This window comes from Littorina saxatilis, linkage group LG17, assembly GCF_037325665.1.
Source record: "Littorina saxatilis isolate snail1 linkage group LG17, US_GU_Lsax_2.0, whole genome shotgun sequence".
Taxonomy (NCBI): domain Eukaryota; kingdom Metazoa; phylum Mollusca; class Gastropoda; order Littorinimorpha; family Littorinidae; genus Littorina; species Littorina saxatilis.
The window spans coordinates 25,631,905-25,651,978 of NC_090261.1; the positions used below are offsets into that span (position 1 = coordinate 25,631,905).

The following is a 20,074-nucleotide window of genomic DNA, read 5'->3' on the forward strand; positions in this document are numbered from 1 at the left end:
CAGATAGGAAAAAAAAAGACTTACAGACAGACAGAAAGAAAGACAGACAGAAAAAAAGAAAGACAGAAAGAAAGAAAGAAAGAAAGAAAGAAAGAAAGAAACTGAATCCATGATAAAATCATCACAAGAATCACCTTCATAATAATTTTACAATGTGGAAAACCTTTTCGATTCAACCGTTTTAAACGCAGCAACTTCTTAATTTAAACATGTTTTGTTGTAAGAAATAGCCCAGTATGTTGGGGTTTTTTTCTAAGCAAGTGAACGGTTTTGCGTGATTCGGATAACTCTAAAACGTTCTTTCCTCGGCATCAGACGTTAACAATTTGGGGTTACGTTTGAAAATGAGGCGTAAATTCATTCTTTGGCAATATAGAACTTTCAAATCACTGGTAATATATAACACTTGCGCAGAGCCATACGTGCATATCAGTCGGCTATAATCCACGAACATGGTAGATCATTAACGCCCAGGCATCAATCTCTTCTCAGTCAGTGGAAATAATTTACACGTACGTTTCCGATCGAATCAGTTCATTCGAGGCCAAGCAAAGAGATTGTCAATTTCGTCCGCGACACCCCACAAAACACCTTCTCCTCCCCATCCTCCTCCCGCCCGCCTGTCATTCACGTCTAATCCGGGTTCTTTGACTGCTGTGTTAACTCCCTTGCGTATTACATTCGACTATTTTTCTGTGCAGTAAATCACTTGTCCTTGCTTTCAATGATCTGTTGTTGCGCCTCGTGTGATCGACAAGAAAGGGAGATACTTTAAAAAAAATTTTTATTGGGCTTTGAGATATCGTTCTAAAATTCAAAGGCACATTTCTGCGAGAAGAAACGTTCCCTACCTGGAAACTTTTGTGAGGATCTTCTGTTGTTACCTGTTTGAAGCATATCAGGTTAGAAGAGAGAGAGAGAGAGAGAGAGAGAGAGAGAGAGAGAGAGAGAGAGAGACAGACAGACAGATAGACAGACAGAGAGAAAGAGAGAAAGACAGACAGACAGAGAGAGAGAAAGAGAGAGAGAGAGAGACAGAGAGAGAGACAGAGAGAGACAGAGAGATACAGAGACAGAGTGAGAGAGAGACAGAGATAAAGAAAGAAAGAGAGAGAGACAGACAGAGAGAGAGACAGAGACAGACAGAGAGAGAGACAGAGACAGAGACAGAGACAGACAGAGAGAGAGAGAGAGACAGAGACAGAGACAGAGAGACAGCTAGAGAGAGAGAGAGCACTCATGAATCCAAGCCATCTAAATTACTTCAGTGGTCCATTTGCTTTACGGCTCTTTTACTCTTTATTTGGTGTTTAACGTCGTTTTCAACCATATCGCGACGGGGAAAGGGGGAAGATGGGATAGAGCCACTTGTCAATTGTTTCTTGTTCACAAAAGCACTAATCAAAAATTTGCTCTTATGACCTTACTGGGAGAATGCAAGTTTCCAGTACAAAGGACTTAACATTTCTTACATACATGCTTGACTAAAATCTTTACAAAAATTTATGATATTCTATACAAGAAACACTTAACAAGGGTAAAAGGAGAAACAAAATCCGTTAGTCGCCTCTTACGACATGCTGGGGAGCATCGGGTAAATTCTTCCCCCTAACCCGCGGGGGGTGCTTTACGGCTTGGACGGACTATCCAGGAATACTTTATGTAAATTCTCTACTTCTTATTCCAAGGACGTTGCATGTTCGTAATGAGGCAACAATTGTTGAGTGTGTGTGCGTGTGTGTGTGTGGAGGGTGATCAGACGATTTTGATTCCTGACTCAGCACTTTGTTCTGCTTGACTCTTCTTGTTTGTTGGTCTTTCTTTCTTTCCCTTTGTCTTTCTGTCATTCTTTCTTACTGAGTGTCTTTCCCTTTGTCTTTCTGTCATTCTTTCTTACTGAGTGTCTTTCCCTTTGTCTTTCTGTCATTCTTTCTTACTGAGTGTCTTTCCCTTTGTCTTTCTGTCATTCTTTCTTACTGAGTGTCTTTCCCTTTGTCTTTCTGTCATTCTTTCTTACTGAGTGTCTTTCTTTCCCTTTGTCTTTCTGTCATTCTTTCTTACTGAGTGTCTTTACCTTTGTCTTTCTGTCATTCTTTCTTACTGAGTGTCTTTCTTTCCCTTTGTCTTTCTGTCATTCTTTCTTACTGAGTGTCTTTCCCTTTGTCTTTCTGTCATTCTTTCTTGCTGAGTGTCTTTCTTTGTGTCTTTCTGTCATTCTTTCTTACTGAGTGTCTTTCCCTTTGTCTTTCTGTCATTCTTTCTTACTGAGTGTCTTTCCCTTTGTCTTTCTGTCATTCTTTCTTACTGAGTGTCTTTCCCTTTGTCTTTCTGTCATTCTTTCTTACTGAGTGTCTTTCTTTCCCTTTGTCTTTCTGTCATTCTTTCTTACTGAGTGTCTTTCCCTTTGTCTTTCTGTCATTCTTTCTTACTGAGTGTCTTTCTTTCCCTTTGTCTTTCTGTCATTCTTTCTTGCTGAGTGTCTTTCTTTGTGTCTTTCTTCTTGTCATTCATTGTAAAGGAACGACATCCAATACGAGCATAACGTGTCAAAAACAGCTTCAAACACGATGAGAACAAATTTCACGCAGATGGACATGATTATATGGAAGAGATTCACCTGACATAGCTACACGGTACCTTCTGGTTCATCTGATAGATTTCGTAAGGCCCCCCCCCAAAAAATAGGTGTGGTTACGGTAACATAGCCAAAACAAATAGGGTAGGTAGGTAGGCAATCACTTTTTTTTTTAAACTTTTTTTTCTAATGTGTACAAATTAAACCTACTTGACAGGGAAATAAGTGTGCGACACGGGCGCTTTCGCTTTCATTGCGTTTTTTGCAGTCGTTTTTTTTTTTTTGTTTTTTTTGACAAATGTAATAAAAAGTTATAGGATCGGCCCCTAAAAATAGGGTAGGTCGGGTTACCGTAACCACACCTATTTTTTTTTTTTAGGCCTAAGCAACAAATTCAGAAGGCCTTGTCAAAAAAAAAATCTGACATTTTTTGGACAGAATCAATTGCAATGTGAAATAATGGCTTCTCCTACTCCTTTTTTTCAGAAGTGCCTATATACCGGAATACCACAGCTCATTCCAAAAAGAGGCTATGTGGGATAGAGAGGTTAAGAAATGCAGGTAGAGGGGTGGGGGATGGGGGATGGAGAAGGGATGGAAGTGAGAAGTGTGGGGGTGAGGGAGGTATAACGAGAGTAGAATAACAAACCAAAACCAAAAACCAAAGGTGGAAAAAGGTGACGCTGAATTCTGTTAAAAGTGAAAAATGTGCACGCTCACGCACACGCACCACAATTGTGTTTGCCTTCTTGCTCTTTAACACATAAAACAGGATTTGTGTGTGCGTGTGTGAGCGTGTACGTGCATGAAGTGTGTGTGTGTGTGTTTGTGTGTGTGCGTGTGTGTGTGCGTGTGTGTGTGCGTGTGTGTGTGTGCGTGTGTGTGTGGGTGTGTATATATGTGTGTGTGCGTGTGTGTGTGTGTGTGTGTGTGTGTGTGTGTGTGTGTGTGTAAGATTCCATTCCACCTGAAAACCTGTACCTTAAATATAGTTAAAGAAGTACAAGTGAGAAAGAAGAAGGTTGATGGAATAGAGTTGGGGGTGGGGGTATGGAGATTTGTGAGGGGTTCAAAATCGGATTTTCAGTGAAAGCCGTTGTTTTAACAACCCCGTAGGTTGATAAAACCTTTTGACAGGAACATGTCGGGTGAAATATTGTCCAACACAAACGGGCAGATTTACCGGGAATTAATAGGATTAAAAGCTAAAACCAGAAGCAAATTGGCATCGTCGTGTGCTAGGTAGGGAGATCCTGATTATATCCACATCCTGATGCCCATATGTCGGTCTGATTAAGTTCAAAGACACAACGAATAAGGGAGGTGGGGAAGGCTTAGGGGAGGGGAGGGGAGGGGAGGGAGGGGGGGGGGGGGCGTCTGATGGGAGAGAGAGGGTGGACATGGACCTGTCTGGTGGAAATATACATAAAACGGAAATGTATTATTCCAGAATCGTTGGCACGAGGTTGTTTTCTGTGACCAGTTCTGAAAACCCATTTTTCAGTGTAAAGGGGAAAAGTAATTTTTCGATAATCATAATATAATAAAAATAAAAAAAATAAATTGTAAACAAAGTAAGGGTTGAAGCAGCCTGCATGCAAGTGAGGTCACAGAAGAAAAAGAAATGCTGTAGCCAGGGTGAAGATGTTAGGTAATTGTCCAAGTGGAAATTGCCTTTCTAAAAGCCTGTGGTGGCGAACATGGTGACTTGCGCGAGAAAAATGCTACAGTCGAATCTGTCTCCAACGACCATCCAAGGGACCGACCACAAGTAGTCGTTATAGACAGGTCGTCGTTATGGAAAAGTAAATTATATAGAACAAAAACTCGTCTGTGATGCTTCGAAGTGGTCGTTGTGGACAAGTGGTCGCTTTCAATACGTGATTGCAAGGTCAGGTTCGACTTTTCCTTTGAACTCGACTAAGCAAATACGAGGCGAGAGAGTTGACTTTGTCATAACCAGAATGGAGACTCTCTCTTTAAAGTCATACGATACCGATTTAACCAAAAAGAACAAAGACGTCTCTTTTTGACCCTCTCTTTCGAAGTGAAATATCTCACAAAGCCAGACAAACCTCAAAAAGACGTAATAGCGTGAATGATGGCGTCACTTACAAATTCTGTCACTTCTTCTGCGTGTCTCCTGAGGAAGTGACACAGAATTTCGAGAACAAAATTTGTCTCGGTGACATCGACAGTAGAAAATGAATCGTTAAGTCACCGCCAGGCTGAGCGTGTATCGGTGTCGTATATCATCCAGCATAAAAAGTCACCGAATAGAATAGTCGCCCCTGGCAAGGGCAAACGACTAGACTGTACATAGTAGACTTTTCGTATCATTTAAAGGTATAGTCCTTCCCGTGTAAACAAGTCGACTCTCCGTTTGAGATATGGCCAAGGTTTTGGTAGAGATAAGGTCATCTTTCCACCTGGACATATTTCAAAAATCAACAACCTGGGTGCGTTCTGTTCAGAGTGGTATTTAATATGGATTTTTTTTTTAACGCATTAAGTGTAGTGGTATTCCGTTAGATTTATTAATAAAACGATTCTTAGTCTCAACATGAAGCTGTTCGGATGTTGATGTGGGGTGTGTGTTTAAGTGCAGGAAAGTTCTTATCCCATGTTCTTCTGCGTTTGTGGGCTGAAACTCCCACGTACACTCGTGTTTTTGCACGAGTGGAATTTTACGTGCATGACCGTTTTTACCCCGCCATTAAGGCAGCCATACGCCGATTTCGGAGGAACTTATCCCATGTAAAAGCCAAGCCAGATCTGAGATGCAGAGTGGGTTCGTTTTCACGGGAATCTGGGACCGTAACTTGTAAGCTACCTGCCTTCTTCGCACACAATGATAAGTTAAACAAAACAATGGGGAGAGAGACTCGCGCGCGCTCAATGCGAACGCGCACGAACAATCCACATCTTCCCCTCAGACACACATAAGTTAGATGAAATTAAATTTAAATGACTAAACAGCATTGACAACTAGCTAAAAGTTATAGGATCAGCGGACCACTCAGACTATAAAACCTGCATCATGAAAATGTCATTCTGCAGAACATTTATAGTCTGGAGATAAGACACTTATAATGGTGGTTGGGCTGGAATAGTGCTCGGAGCGTATGTCAAAAGCTTAGAGGTATTCGTAATAGACGCGTGGTGAAGATTTACACAGGAGGCGGAAGGGTATCTGTGAAATAATCATTGGACTTGGCGCAAGTGATCGATGGCTGGAAGAATCGTGCCTCGCTGCAAGAGAGCGATTAAAAGTGATAAATACGTGTACGATTGCTGTGCGGTCATCCAGCAACTAGCTACGTCGGTACCCCCAACCTTCCTCCCCTGCTGACCCCCCTCACCCTGAGAACACACCGCGGTTCCATTTTGACCTGTTGTCAATTTCTTTACTTTTTACATTTAGTCAAGTTTTGACTAAATGTTTTAACATAGAGGGGGAATCGAGACGAGGGTCATGGTGTATGTGTGTGTGTGTGTGTGTGTGTGTGTGTGTGTGTGTGTGTGTGTGTGTGTGTGTACGTGTCTGTCTGTCTGTCTGTCTGTGTAGAGCGATTCAGACTAAACTACTGGACCGATCTTTATGAAATTTGACATGAGAGTTCCTGGGAATGATATCCCCGGACGTTTATTTTTTATTTTATGACGTCATATCCGACTTTTTGTAAAAGTTGAGGCGGCACTGTCACACCCTCATTTTTCAATCAAATTGATTGAAATTTTGGCAAAGCAATCTTCAACGAAGGCCGGACTTTGGTATTGCATTTCAGCTTGGTGGCTTAAAAAATAATTAATGAATTTGGTCATTAAAAATCGTAAACTTGTCATTAAAATTATTTTTTATTAAACGATCCAAAAACAATTTCATCTTATTCTTCGTCATTTTTTTATTTTAAAAACATATACATATGTTATATTTGGATTACAAACAAGCTCTGAAAATTAAAAATATGAAAATTATGATTAAAATTCATTTTGCGAAATCGATTTAAAAACAATTTCATCTTATTCTTTATCGGTCCCTGATTCAAAAAACATATAGATAAGATATGATGGATTAAAAAAAAAACTCAGTACGCCAAAAAGAATAGAGATACAGAAAAGCGTGTTATCCTGCTCAGCGCGACCATTACCGCACTAGTCTGGCTTGTCGATTTCACTGTCTTTGCCACGAGCGGTGGACTGACGAAACTACGAGTATGCGGTCTTGGTGAAAAAATGCAGTGCGTTCAGTTTCATTCTGTGAGTTCGACAGCTTGACTAAATGTTGTTATTTCGCCTTACGCGACTTGTTAATCTCTACCCCAGCCCCCCTCCCCCTCTCTCTGTCTCTCTGTCTCTGTCTCTGTCTCTGTCTCTCTCTCTCTTTCCGTCTCTCTCTCTCTCCGTCTCTCTCTCTCTGTCTCTGTCTCTCTCTGTCTCTGTCTCTCTCTCATTCTCTCTATCTCATTCTCTCTCTCTCTCTTTCTCTCTCTCTCTCTCTCTCCTTTATCTCTCTCTCTCTCCACCCTCTCTCTCTCTCTCTCTCTCTCTCTCTCTATCTCCCTGTCTCTCTCTGTCTGTCTATTCCTGACTGTCTGTCTACCTGTCTGTCTACCTGTCTGGTCTGTCTGTCTCTGTGTCTGTCAGTGTGTCTGTGTCTGTCTGTCTGCGTGTGTGTGTGTGTGTGTGTGACAGACAGACAGACAGACAGAGACAGACAGACACACAGACACACAGACAGACTCACACACACAGACACACACAGACACACACAGACACACACAGACTGTGTGTCTGTCTGTGTGTCTGTCTGTGTGTCTGTCTGTCTCTGTCTGTCTGTCTGTCTGTCTGTATGGCTGGCTGGCTGGTTGTCTGGCTGGCTGTCTGTCTGTCTCTGTCTCTCTCTGTCTCTCTTTCTCTCTATCTCTGTCTCTCCCCCCTCTCTCTCCCTCTCTCTCTCCACTTCTCTCTTTTTTTTTTCATTTCGTATTTCTTAATGAATTTACGTGATGTATGATTAGAGTAGTCCCTCTCTGGGCGAGGGCTTGTTGAAAAATAAAACTCGTTTGTATTGCTTATGCCACAACCCTCGTAAAATAAAATTTGATTTGATTTGATGTAGGCTTATCTCTCTCTCTGAACATGTCAAGTGTTAGCATGCAGGGCCGGACCAAGTTCGTTTGAGGGGGGGGGGGGGGTTCCAACTGAAGGCAGGGGTCCACAGTCCACATTTTTTTCTCTCTGAGAGGTACATTGGATGGCCAGGGGGGGGGGGGGGGGGGGGGGGGGGGGGGGGGGGGGGGGGGGTTCCGGAACCCCAGGAACCCACCCCCCAGATCCGGCCCTGGCATGAAAGACGTTCATACGATGAAAACTGACGGCTCCGACTCTATTATTTTCCTGACAAGGCATATCTCTTTTTGTCGAGCACCTGCGTACAGTTAAGAGAGGGAGAGAGAGAGAGAGAGAGAGAGAGAGAGAGAGAGAGAGAGAGAGAGAGAGAGAGAGAGAGAGAGAGTCAGAGACAGATACAGTCAGAGAGAGAGAGAGAGAGAGAGAGAGAGAGAGAGTCAGAGACAGAGACAGTGAGAGAGAGAGAGAGAGAGAGAGAGAGTCAGAGACAGATACAGTCAGAGAGAGAGAGAGAGAGAGAGAGAGAGAGAGAGAGAGAGAGAGAGAGAGAGAGAGAGAGAGAGAGAGAGAGTCAGAGACAGATACAGTCAGAGAGAGAGAGAGAGAGAGAGAGAGAGAGAGAGAGAGAGTCAGAGACAGATACAGTCAGAGAGAGAGAGAGAGAGAGAGAGAGAGAGAGTCAGAGACAGAGACAGCGAGAGACAGACAGAGTCAGAGAGAGACAGACAGACAGAGAGACAGAGAGACAGAGACAGACATAGACAGACAGAGAGAGAAAGAGACAGAGATGAGTGGGCGGAGAGAAAAATGAATGTACAGTACAAAACGAGCAAGAAAATATGCATAGGAATAAAAAGAAAGACAGAATGGAAGGAAGACAGAAACAATCACAAAAACAGATGGAAGTATTGTGTTCTTTAATGGTATGGGATATAACGTTCAAATAAACAACCCGCACGTTCGGTTTTTCGCACTGCACCATAAAACAATAAACAGACTCAAAATATTCAGAAAGCGTCTTGATGCCGCCGTTATTCGTTTTTCTTTCAACCTCGACTAGTTGATAAAACCCCCAAAAAAGAAACAAATAAGAAAAGGAAAAAACATAATTCCGTTGACAAGCCGTTTGCCAGCTGAAACAGGACTCGTTGGGTCTTTTCTGCGTCACTTTACGATGGTCTTGCAAATAACAGAACTGGAATTCTATTTTGCTCTTGAGCGGAAAACGTCAGATTCACGTCAGTTTGGTTTCCCCTGACTCAGCCGTTCATGAGAGCCAAGTTAACCTGTGTTGTCATAAGATAAAATAACGCGAAAGTTGTTTCGCGCATATTCACTGTTCACTCCTCCTACCCCCCCCCCCCCCTCTCCCCGGCGTACACACACACAAACACGCATGCACGCTCGCACGCACGCACGCACGCACAAACGCACGCACGTACGCACACGCACACACATACACACACACACACACTTACACACACACACACACACACACACACATAAACACACATACACACACACACACATATATATATAACACACTTTCTACCTCACCCTCAAAGCTTCTGGTATAGGTACAGTTTTCATGGGCCACCCAGGCCAGTTTGACGTCATTATCTCTGTAATACGGGTCCTCAATCACCTCAGTTGTGTGTGTGTGTTTGTGTGTATGTGTGTGTGTGTGTGTGTGTGTGTGTGTGTGTGTGTGTGTGTGTGTGTACGTGTGCGTGTGTGTGTGTGTGTGCACGAGCGTGCGTGCGAGCGTCTTTGTGTGCGTGTGCGTGGTTGTGTGTGTTTAAGTTGTTGTTGCTGTTCTTGTTTTTTTGGGTTTGTTTTGGACGAGTAGCTAGGATTTTAATTAAATGCTTCCCCTGCCCCCCCCCCCCCCCCCCCCCCCCCCGCGCACCACCACTACCGCCATCACCACCAAAACGATAATCCAAAAATGAATGTGTGTACTCACAGCTGAGTGATGTTGGGCGGCATGTTGTCGGGGATGGAGGTGATGTTCTCGCCCTTGCAGGTGTAGCTCCTGTTATCCGAGTCCTGGGTGGGGAAGCACGACCCGTCCTTGCCCTCCCCCTCTCCGCCCCCATCCAACAACCACGACGCCGACGACAACGACGACGGTCCCATCATCATCACCAACAACACGACGACGAGGTGAACGTTTGAAGTCATCTGGATGTCTTTTTAGTTTTAAATCCTTCCTTTGCGTCGCTTGTCCTCTGCTAAAATCGCGACTTCTGGTGCGTAGTTTACAGTTCCTGGCGTATACTGTATAGGCTTTACACTGACCAAACTCACTGAACACTTTTCGCACACAAACACTTTTAATTGTAGAGGGTACGATGTATCCTCATTAGATGACGATAAAGGAAAGAAAACACACTGACACAAAATACTGCGAGAAGTACTAACATCAATAGTTTTCTTGGTCAATGTATACAGTCCATTACGTTCCAGCGGATAAATCGGAATCACGTCATTTGAAGATACAGAGGCATTGCTTTGAAGTTCCAGAACTTCGCAAATCGTCTTGAAAAAGCTGCGCAGATTCTGTAAATCCAGTGAAAAACTACTCTTCATCAACACATACCTTGTTTATCAGCACAAGAGTGTATCACCGAGTCACCATCACGATAATAAGAATAATTGCTAAAGTTATGAGACCAGTTTGATGAGCTGTGATGAATTTTCAAACGCATTCATTTTATAAGCGATTAATGTTTTACATCCTCTGATACGTGTAGGTTGATTTAACAAAAAGGGGGAAGTGAAGATTACAATTGTAGCCGATTTTCTTGACAGTTTGAAACAGTCTCGCTTGTTTTTGTTCTCAGTAAACCGTTGGTCTACATTGAGGTTAACCTGTGTGTACTGATTGGCCGTCAGATGGCCTGTAATTACGCTGTCAATTTCACACAGTTTTATTTCGATGTTGTCAGCAGAGAATTACCTCCGTGACGTCGACGAAACTTGACCATCTGTGTCCACACTGTTTGCGCTGTTGTTGTGTGACAGGACGTCTATCAGACCACTGGCCTCTGTTTGGCAGCTTTGATACCCAAATCTCTTGAATCTAGTCTAAAATAAACTGGCAGTTGTTTTCATTTACTTGTCGATTTTGTTTTCGTGTTTGTTGTTCGTTTCTGTACTTGTTCGGAATTTTTCTTTTCGATATTTCTGTTTTCATCCGATCCCCATTGTGTCACTTATTTTGTTTCATTTGGTAAAACTTTTCGTAGCTGTTGTTTTACATTTGCCAAATCAAGTCTGTGAGATTCTCCTGCTGTTGTTTACTGGGTATTAACAGCTTTAAATCGTTAATTAACACGTTTTTTGTTTTGCTTTGTTTTTAAACACAGCAAAACTCACCGTCTACCACAACATTCTTATTTTCACAGACTCCACAATTCCAGCAACGAAATTACGACGCAAACAGCAAATTCTCAAAGCCAGAAACGAAACATCACGACTAAAAAGCGAAACAGCTTGTTAATCCCAGACTGCACCGAATCTGTACCTGCACGTGCCATGTACTGCACACGGCGAAATGGCGCTCTGTCATTGGTCGCCTGACGACAGGAAGGACCCCCCCTCTCACCCATTGCAGGACGTGCCAGAGAATACCAGCCTGTCGTCTTTGCTGTGCTCGTTCTGCTGCTAGTTTTCATTGGCGCTGTCGAGGATAGCAGAGAGCCGCGGCGACGGTTTCATCTCTGGCCATGACTTCGTCAGTCTATTCCACACGGCGGCGCACGCGCTTTGGGATCGACAATGCTGACAACACACACAGTGCACGACCCTACTACGTGGTTACTGACCATGCTGCTTGAATATTGTTATATTGATACAAATATATATTACTGAAAACAATTTGGCTTTATTCGGTTTGTACATACTGAGAAGTGTTCTGGCTTTATAGTGGTTTTAGTTTTTTTTTGTTTTTGTTCATGGGCTCTGTAAGACTGTTGTCGATGCAATCTGTGTTATTGCTACAAACCAGGCTTTATTCGGTGGTTACACGCACAAAGAGACTTTTAATTCAGTATTGCTTTTGTTCACTTTGGCTGTGGTATTCGTGACGACTGACTCGTGCGGGTCTGTTGCACCACACTTTGAAGTAATCCCACACTTTGAAGTAAATTACTTCAAAGTGTGGTGATGTGCCCCACACTTTGAAGTAAACCCATTTTTTACTTCAAAGTGTGGGGGGATCTTCCCACACTTTGAAGTAACTTACTTCAAAGCGTGGGACTTTTGCATCGCCTGATGATTTTGTCCAAAAAAATGGCAAAGTCTTTTGGATGAGTGAACAGAAAAAGTGAGCGAGCCAAGAAACATAATGATGTTTGTTATCAGGCTTTAAGCAATGTCCCATTGTTGAGTGTGACGAAAACTCGTGGTGACGATTTTAAAACATGTTGGGTCATGCGGAGACTATCTGGGAACAATTGGGATAATTCGGCACGATTTTACAAGCATGGGGTCACTGTAAAAAGCCCCCCCTACGACATTTCTCCACAAAATGTCCCCACTGTCACAATTTCCCGCCAAATGTCCGCAACTGCGATAATTTCCCGCCAAATGTCCGCAACTGCGATAATTTCCCGCCAAATATTCCAACTGCGACAATTCCCCGCCAGATGTCCCAGCTACGATAATTCCCGCCAAAATGTCCCCACAACGACATTTCCCCGCAAAATGGCCTCCACTGCGACAATTCCCCGCCAAACAGCCCATCTACGACGATTCGTCGCCAAATGTCCCCACTACGACAATTCCCCGCCCAGTGTTCCCCACTGCGACAATTCCCCGCCAAATGTCCCCACTACGACAATTCCCCGCATAGTGTCCCCCACTGCGACAATTCCCCGCCAAACTGTCCCCACTACGCCAAACTCCCTGGAAAATGTCCCCACTGCGACAATTCCCCGCCAAACGGCCCCACTACGACAATTCCCCGCCAAATGTCCCCATTAGGGGCCTACGCCAATTCTCCCTGGAAAATGTCCCACGTGTTTTCATCACACTCAACAATAGGTCATTGCTTTGGGTTGATAATAAACATCACTGTGTTTCTTGGCTCGCTCACTTTTTCTGTTCACTCATCCAAAAGACTTTGCCATTTTTTTTGACAAAATCATCAGGCTCAAACAGGCGATGCAAAAGTCCCACGCTTTGAAGTAAGTTACTTCAAAGTGTGGGAAGATCCCCCCACACTTTGAAGTAAAAACTGAGATCCCCCCACACTTTGAAGTAAAAAATGGGTTTACTTCAAAGTGTGAGGCACATCCCCACACTTTGAAGTAATTTACTTCAAAGTGTGGGATTACTTCAAAGTGTGGTGCAACACGGGTCCGAGATATGCAGTTTGTGTGATGTATCACCATCTGCGACTCACCGATACATAGCGTTATCAGTGTATGCTGCGCGTGACACGAGCCATTTCAGTATTCACTGAGTGTCGGTTCTTCAGGTCGCGAGCTATTCTGACATTGGGGAAAAATTGCACTGAGATCGGATAACACTCGGAAATGCCCCCGACAACTGACATTTTATTCACCACACTTTGAGTACTTAAAACAAAGGTCATACTTTCAGTCCGTCACCCCTAACTGATTCGGGCGTGCACGTCCCCACCCCCACCCCAGCCCCTACCTCAACTTGACCGGTGTAACACGAGAAAATTACTCCCACGAGATTTTTACTCCCTTTACGAAAAAAGCACTCCCCCATTACACGAGAAAGTTACTCCCCACGACAGGTGAATTCCGAGTAAACATTTCGAACACAAATGTTACTCCCCTGACGAATAAAAAACGCATAAATTACTTCACCCTAACACGAGCAATTTAACTTCCCATGCCAGGTGTACGAAATTTATACTCCCTTGTCCCCTGTTAGTCTTGGTGGTGGAAGGGGTGGAGGGAGGGTAGCGCGACATTTGTTTGCGCGAGATCACATATCGGCATTATCCCTTTGCGCGTATCCCATTTTCGCCTACGAGATTTTTACTGGAAGTACAAACAAGTCGCGTAAGGCGAAAATACAACATTATGTTTAGTCAAGTAGCTGTCGAACTCACAGAATGAAACTGAACGCAATGCAACGCAGCAAGACCGCATACTCGTAGCATCGTCAGTCACCCGCTCACGGCAAAGACAGTGAAATTGACAAGAAGAGCGGGGTAGCAGTTGCGCTCAGAAGGATAGCACGCTTTTCTGTACCTCTCTTTGTTTTAACTTTCTGAGCGTGTTTTTAATCCAAACATATCATATCTATATGTTTTTGGAATCAGGAACCGACAAGGAATAAGATGAAAGTGTTTTTAAATTGATTTCGAAAATTTAATTTTCATATTAATTTTTATATATTTAATTTTCAGAGCGTGTTTTTAATCCAAATATAACATATTTATATGTTTTTGGAATCAGCAAATGATGGAGAATAAGATGAATGTAAATTTGGATCGTTTTTAAAAAAAAATATTTTTTTTACAATTTTCAGATTTTTAATGACCAAAGTCATTAACTAATTTTTAAGCCACCAAGCTGAAATGCAATACCGAAGTCCGGGCTTCGTCGAACATTACTTGACAAAAATTTCAACCAATTTGGTTGAAAAATGAGGGCGTGACAGTGCCGCCTCAACTTTCACGAAAAGCCGGATATGACGTCATCAAAGACATTTATCAAAAACATGAAAAAAACGTATGGGGATATCATACCCAGAAACTCTCATGTCAAATTTCATAAAGATCGGTCCAGTAGTTTAGTCTGAATCGCTCTACACACACACACACAGACAGACACACACACACACACACACACACACACACACACACACACGCACATACACCACGACCCTCGTCTCGATTCCCCCCTCTACGTTAAAACATTTAGTCAAATTCAAAACTTGACTAAATGTAAAAATGGGGAGTAAAAATTTCGTGGAGGGAGTCATTTTTTCGTGCCTTGGGGAGTTCTTTTCTCGTACGAAAAATTTACTCGGAGTAAGAATTTCGTACGAAATTTTTACTCCGGGGTAAATTTTTCGTGGAGTACAAATTTCGTGTTACACCGGCAACTGGGCACACACTTCGCCGCTGGGCCCGTCGGCGACGCCGGTGTCACGATTTCATCTTTCGCCTGTGTACATATTTCCCCCTCGACATATACTCAAGACTGAAATGTTGTTTCCTGGTAAAATTAAGAAGTGAAATTATTTATGGACGAAAAGCATGTCAGTTTCTTGCATGTGAAGAAAATTGGTGGTAAAATGTAATAGATTTCACGGCCCCCAAAATCGAATTCTTCGAAAACGTGTACTGAGTGGTTACATCCCTTGAGTAAGAAGGAAAACATTTTAGGATGAATCAAATTTCTAAGTTAAATAAAACAAATTGGTTGGACAAATTTGGCCCCATGAATGTAATCCGTACACAAGGTCGCTCATCAGTACTATCATGATCCAAGGGTATGTTTTTGTTCAGTGTAGAGTTTATACTAGATCAACGAGGCCGAGAAGCGAAATATCAACACGGCGAAAGATGAAAACGTCACACCGGCCGGACTGACTGACTCGACTGATTTGATTGATCTAGCCGCGCCGCTATATATTTTATTACATAAGGATAAAGATATTAGCCGGGCACTGACTTAGTCTTACGATCTGTCCTTCAGTTACTAAGACTATGACTGACGTAAAATTGAATCAAGGAGCGAGAGAGAGAGAGAGAGAGAGAGAGAGAGAGAGAGAGAGAGAGAGAGAGACTGAGAGAGAGAGAGAGAGAGAGAGAGACTCGGAGAGAGAGAGAGGAAGAGAGAGAGAGAGAGAGAGAGAGAGAGAGAGACTGAACTGAGACGATCGAGCCTGGAGGGGCAGAGACTGCATACACACAATAAAGTAGGGGAGAAGGGGGCATACACGCACACCAACATTCAAGGGAAAAGTGCTTGTGGAAAGAGATGCTACCATGCCAAATCAACCCACCGGGAAATCAATTTCAATCCGTGACACCTACTTTCGTTTTCGCTGCTCGTATCTGGTCACGTGATAGTGTCGATGATCATGCGCGGTAAACTTAATTGTACTTCCGCTTTCGTTGTGTTTATATGGTTGCAGGGCTAGGAAGCGTTGTGTGCAGCTATTGCCTGACTTTTATTAAAATGCAGAAGCTGTGAAAAACTGTCATGTCTTCTGACACCATGGGATTGTATTTGGCTTTGCTTTTGTGCTCATTTCTGTCTGTAGAAAGCCATGTGCGCTTCGTGTGCCCCCGTCCGGCCAGCGTTCGATCTGACATCTCATTTACAAATCAGGTTCGTAAAAGCAGTCATTTTCCATTCCGTTTGCACTTCATTGATCTTCAAATATATTGTTACTTTGTTTAATCACTTCCGTTTTGTTGTTAAGCTTGTAAAATCGGCGATTGAAAGCTCAGACGAGTGGTCAGGATAATGTTTGTGGGATAACCAGTTGCAGAAAGGAACCTTTTTGAATGAAACTGTGGGCTGTGCTGCAAGGGAGAAAACTGCTTTTTACAAGGACTGACAACAACAGCAGCATGATTGGTGAACGTAACCAAAGAAAAAAGGAAAACGGGAAATCATAGAAAAGTACAGCGTGAAAACGCTGTTTGTTTGCGCGCAAGTTTGCGATTAAAGGTATTAATGATTTGATTTGATATCCTACCTCAGGGATGTTGCTACAAATTCATACCTATAGGACAAATGTCCTGAGTTCTTCAGCATCAATAGGACATTTGACCGCTTTCAGAAAGTGTAATAGGACATTATGAATTTGCGCCAAACAGCTTATAACACATTCCATGGAATTGTTCCAAAGTCATGCGCACACACGCACACACACACACCCACGCGCGTGCGCGCTGTAGAACACACACATAATATAGTAAATACATCAACACAGTGTGCGTATAATGTTGTATTTGTTTAGTTTCAAAGAAACCACAAAAAAGAAACCAACATGAACAACTTCAGAGCTCGTACTTTGATTAAATACTGCATGACTTGGATAAAAGTTGACAAACAAAATGATCGGTTTGATCTAATGCTGATCTTTTGCAGGCTTTAGTTTTTTTCAGCGGCATAATTCAGTGCTTCATCTCGTATCGAAAACAAAAGCAGACTACAAATTTAGTCAGTTGGAGTTGTCTCCCGTACTCCTGTAGCATGCACTGATCTAAAAAGAATCCACTATTTTTAGATCAGTGCGCTGCACCGAGACGGTTATACCCAAACGGCGCATACCGCAAACGGTTCGGGAATTCCCGACAAAAGAAAAGATCCGCACGCGGCACTGACAACTTCAGTGTCAGCTGAACACGAGAGCGTTCGGTCTTTTAGAAGATTTGTATCTTGAAATGAAAATTAACGAATATCGCGCTGTCCGAAGGAATGGAGTACATATCGGACAATGACCACGCTCAGGCTAAAACGATAGGACATCTGACCGACATGCGGCAATGTGAATCGGACATTTGGTGATTTTCATCGTTATATGTCCGATGTCCGACGCCTAATGACATCCCTGCTACCTGCATTTACATTTACTGATTTAGGTAGGGCCTACAGTGGTGTGTTGTTTACCTAAGTTGCAATTTATTTTCACGTTAAACACTGGGTTTGGAAACAATCCAAATGGATACCCCCCCTCCGCAACTCCCAGAGTATGTAGTGGACAAATATTGAAAGGTTGCTTTTCTCAGGTATGCATTACCTCCCTTTGCTATGTTTACAGAGCATGGGCTACTGTGCAGTTAACATGACTGCCAGCTATGAAACAGAACATTTGGATGTGCGTCCTGGTCTGTTGACTCTCCGTTTTGAGGAGACGAAGTACCACAGGAGTGAGTAAAATGTTATTTGTCCTCATTTGAGAATGAAGATTCCATATATATGGCCTTAAGTCTGAAATGGTGTCCACAGCTGAAATAGCTGTGCAACCTTGGCTCTAACCTGATTTGTACATCAAAGAAAAATAAAATCCTTGTAAAGATTAATGAGACTTGTAAAAAAAAGTATGAAGTACACACCTAGAGAAACATTGTGTGCTCAGTTGTTGTTTTTAATGAAAATGTCGCCATTATCTGAAGTCAGCAGCACTACATTTTGGCCATTTTTTGTGACATGACCTTACAGCATATTGAAACATGGTCTACTCTGTCATATTTATGGGACAGAATGTCATGAATGACTTTTCACTGAGCCAGTAAAACTCAAATGTACCTTTGACAAAGCAAAGTTTTTGAATTTTGTCAGTGAGCCTGCAGAAAATGGGGAGACAAAATTTCACAGAAAGTTCATAACTATTTCCGTAAGACTTCATTTTTGTTCACTGATCAGCTCTAAATAATAATTAAAGATTGAAACCTGATATATTTTTGTAAAAAAGTATTTTACAGTATGTTTTGCAGAGGTATAAAACATAAAAAGGGTTGTTTGACTTGTTTTTGCATGTTCAAAAGTAGTTTGAAGTTTACGTGCAGATTTTCTTGTGAAAAAAGAGTTATGAACTTTCCAACCTTTTCCTTATAAAAAGAGTAAATTGACTGGTTGGGGAACACCTAGCTTTGTAATGCATTTGGATCCACTAGCAGCAGTCACACTGAAAGTTTGCATCAAGTTCATTCATTGGTGTTTGAGTAATTGAGAAATAAAAAATTCTTGTGAGAAAGTTATGAACTTTCCTACTATCTCCACTGAGAGTGTTTTTTGTCCTTAAATGCTAGCCATGAAAGTTAAGGTTGTAGTGGAACAGCAATTTTGCATATAAAAGTACATTAGATTTAGATACTAAGCAATTTTTGTCACTAAAGTCAAGCAGTATGCTTTAGTTAGCCATTTTCTTTGTGTCTTGCGCACTATTTTTATGTGAGAGTTACTAACTCATGTCAAAACCTAAAATATATGTAAAATGACTATTTTCAGTTTCCAAATTACACTGTACCATGATTTTCATCACAAAAAGAATCTACTGGCTGCTGACTGTTTCTTTCTGAAGTACTTAGCCGTTTTGTCATGAAGTTCATAACTTCACATAACTCAAGCTCATTTTTCAAGGGCGTGTTTAAAATAATGCCTTGTTAATAGCAAAAGAGTACATTTGACTTTATCTGGACATTTTGTAAGAAGTTTTCTGAACATCAAGCCTCAAAATTACATTTTGATAATTCCAGCATGAATCTGGGTTGACTGCACGGTGTACATAACTTCACATCAACTGACCCTCAGACCCACGGTGTGAAGTTATGAACACATGCCATGAGTATGATTTATACACAATAATTAATTTACCACACTAAATCACTACCTCAAATGATGTGCTGCTCTTCTCCAGAGTAGGCTGTTACAGTTTGATGTCATTTTTATTTTAATTTACCAGCAGATTTTAGTACGTAGCTTTTCAGTTAAATAAATGATGTGAAGTTATGAACACACAGTCAGCTGACATAAACACTAACTAAATAATGATTTCGGTAACAGTTTTCATGACTGAGTTTGGTTAAGTAAATCATTAAGTTGTTTAGAATTATTTGCAAGAGACTTTAGTTAGTTATTTTAGTATAAATGTGTGATTGATGTGAAGTTATGAACTTTCACAAGTTTCAAACAATTTGTTTTATTTTGGCAATTAAAATCTGATTTTGTAATATAAGTGCAGCTTTAGCCTATACTATAACTCTGTGTTCTCAGTTTGTCATTGTTTTGCAAATATATTATACAGTAACTGTACTAGAGACCAACATAACAAAAATTCTTGTGAAGTTATGCGCACGCTCACATTTTATGATTTTTGTTATCGTTTGTTTTCACAAATGTTTTACTTTTATTACTTAGTTGTATGTTGATTACAAAGAGTAGCTGGAGAGAAAATAAGATGACATATGCACTTTCTTACTTTGGTTTGAATTAGCCATAGTTTGTGATGTCACGGTGTGAAGTTATGAACTCCTAGGACATTCTAAAAATACTTTCAGTTTCTGCCAACTCTTTGAGTCAGACAAACATTTTGGTGTATTGAAATCCTTTTGATGGTACTTTTCAAGCACATTTTGCACAAAAACAGCAAAATTGTAGATTTAATGATAACTTATGCCAATATTTGCTGTGAAAAAATTGTGACAATATTAATTTCTATGAATAATACAGATAACCAAAAAATCTTCTCCACACTTCATCTTCAAAAATTACCTTCATGTTCCAGCTCACCTTTTTCAGATTAAAAAACAAAACAAATTGTTTCCTGCCTGTATAAATTAAATTTATTATACCAATAAAAGTAAATTATGTGAAGTTATGAACTTCCCATTAATGGAGTTCACATCTGCATCAT

The 20,074-nt window shown here is 41.7% G+C and overlaps 1 protein-coding gene across 1 annotated transcript in view; it reads left to right on the plus strand.

The window, feature by feature from the left end:
* Positions 1–15,831: 15,831 nt before the first annotated feature.
* Positions 15,832–20,074, plus strand: part of LOC138953075 (uncharacterized) — a 45,259-nt gene continuing 41,016 nt past the window's right edge. Inside the window, exons 1-2 of the mRNA XM_070324851.1 lie at positions 15,832–16,038; positions 17,480–17,588. Of these exons, the coding sequence (XP_070180952.1) occupies positions 15,910–16,038; positions 17,480–17,588 (238 nt within the window). The 5' untranslated portion in view covers positions 15,832–15,909. The remainder of the gene's footprint in view (positions 16,039–17,479; positions 17,589–20,074) is intronic.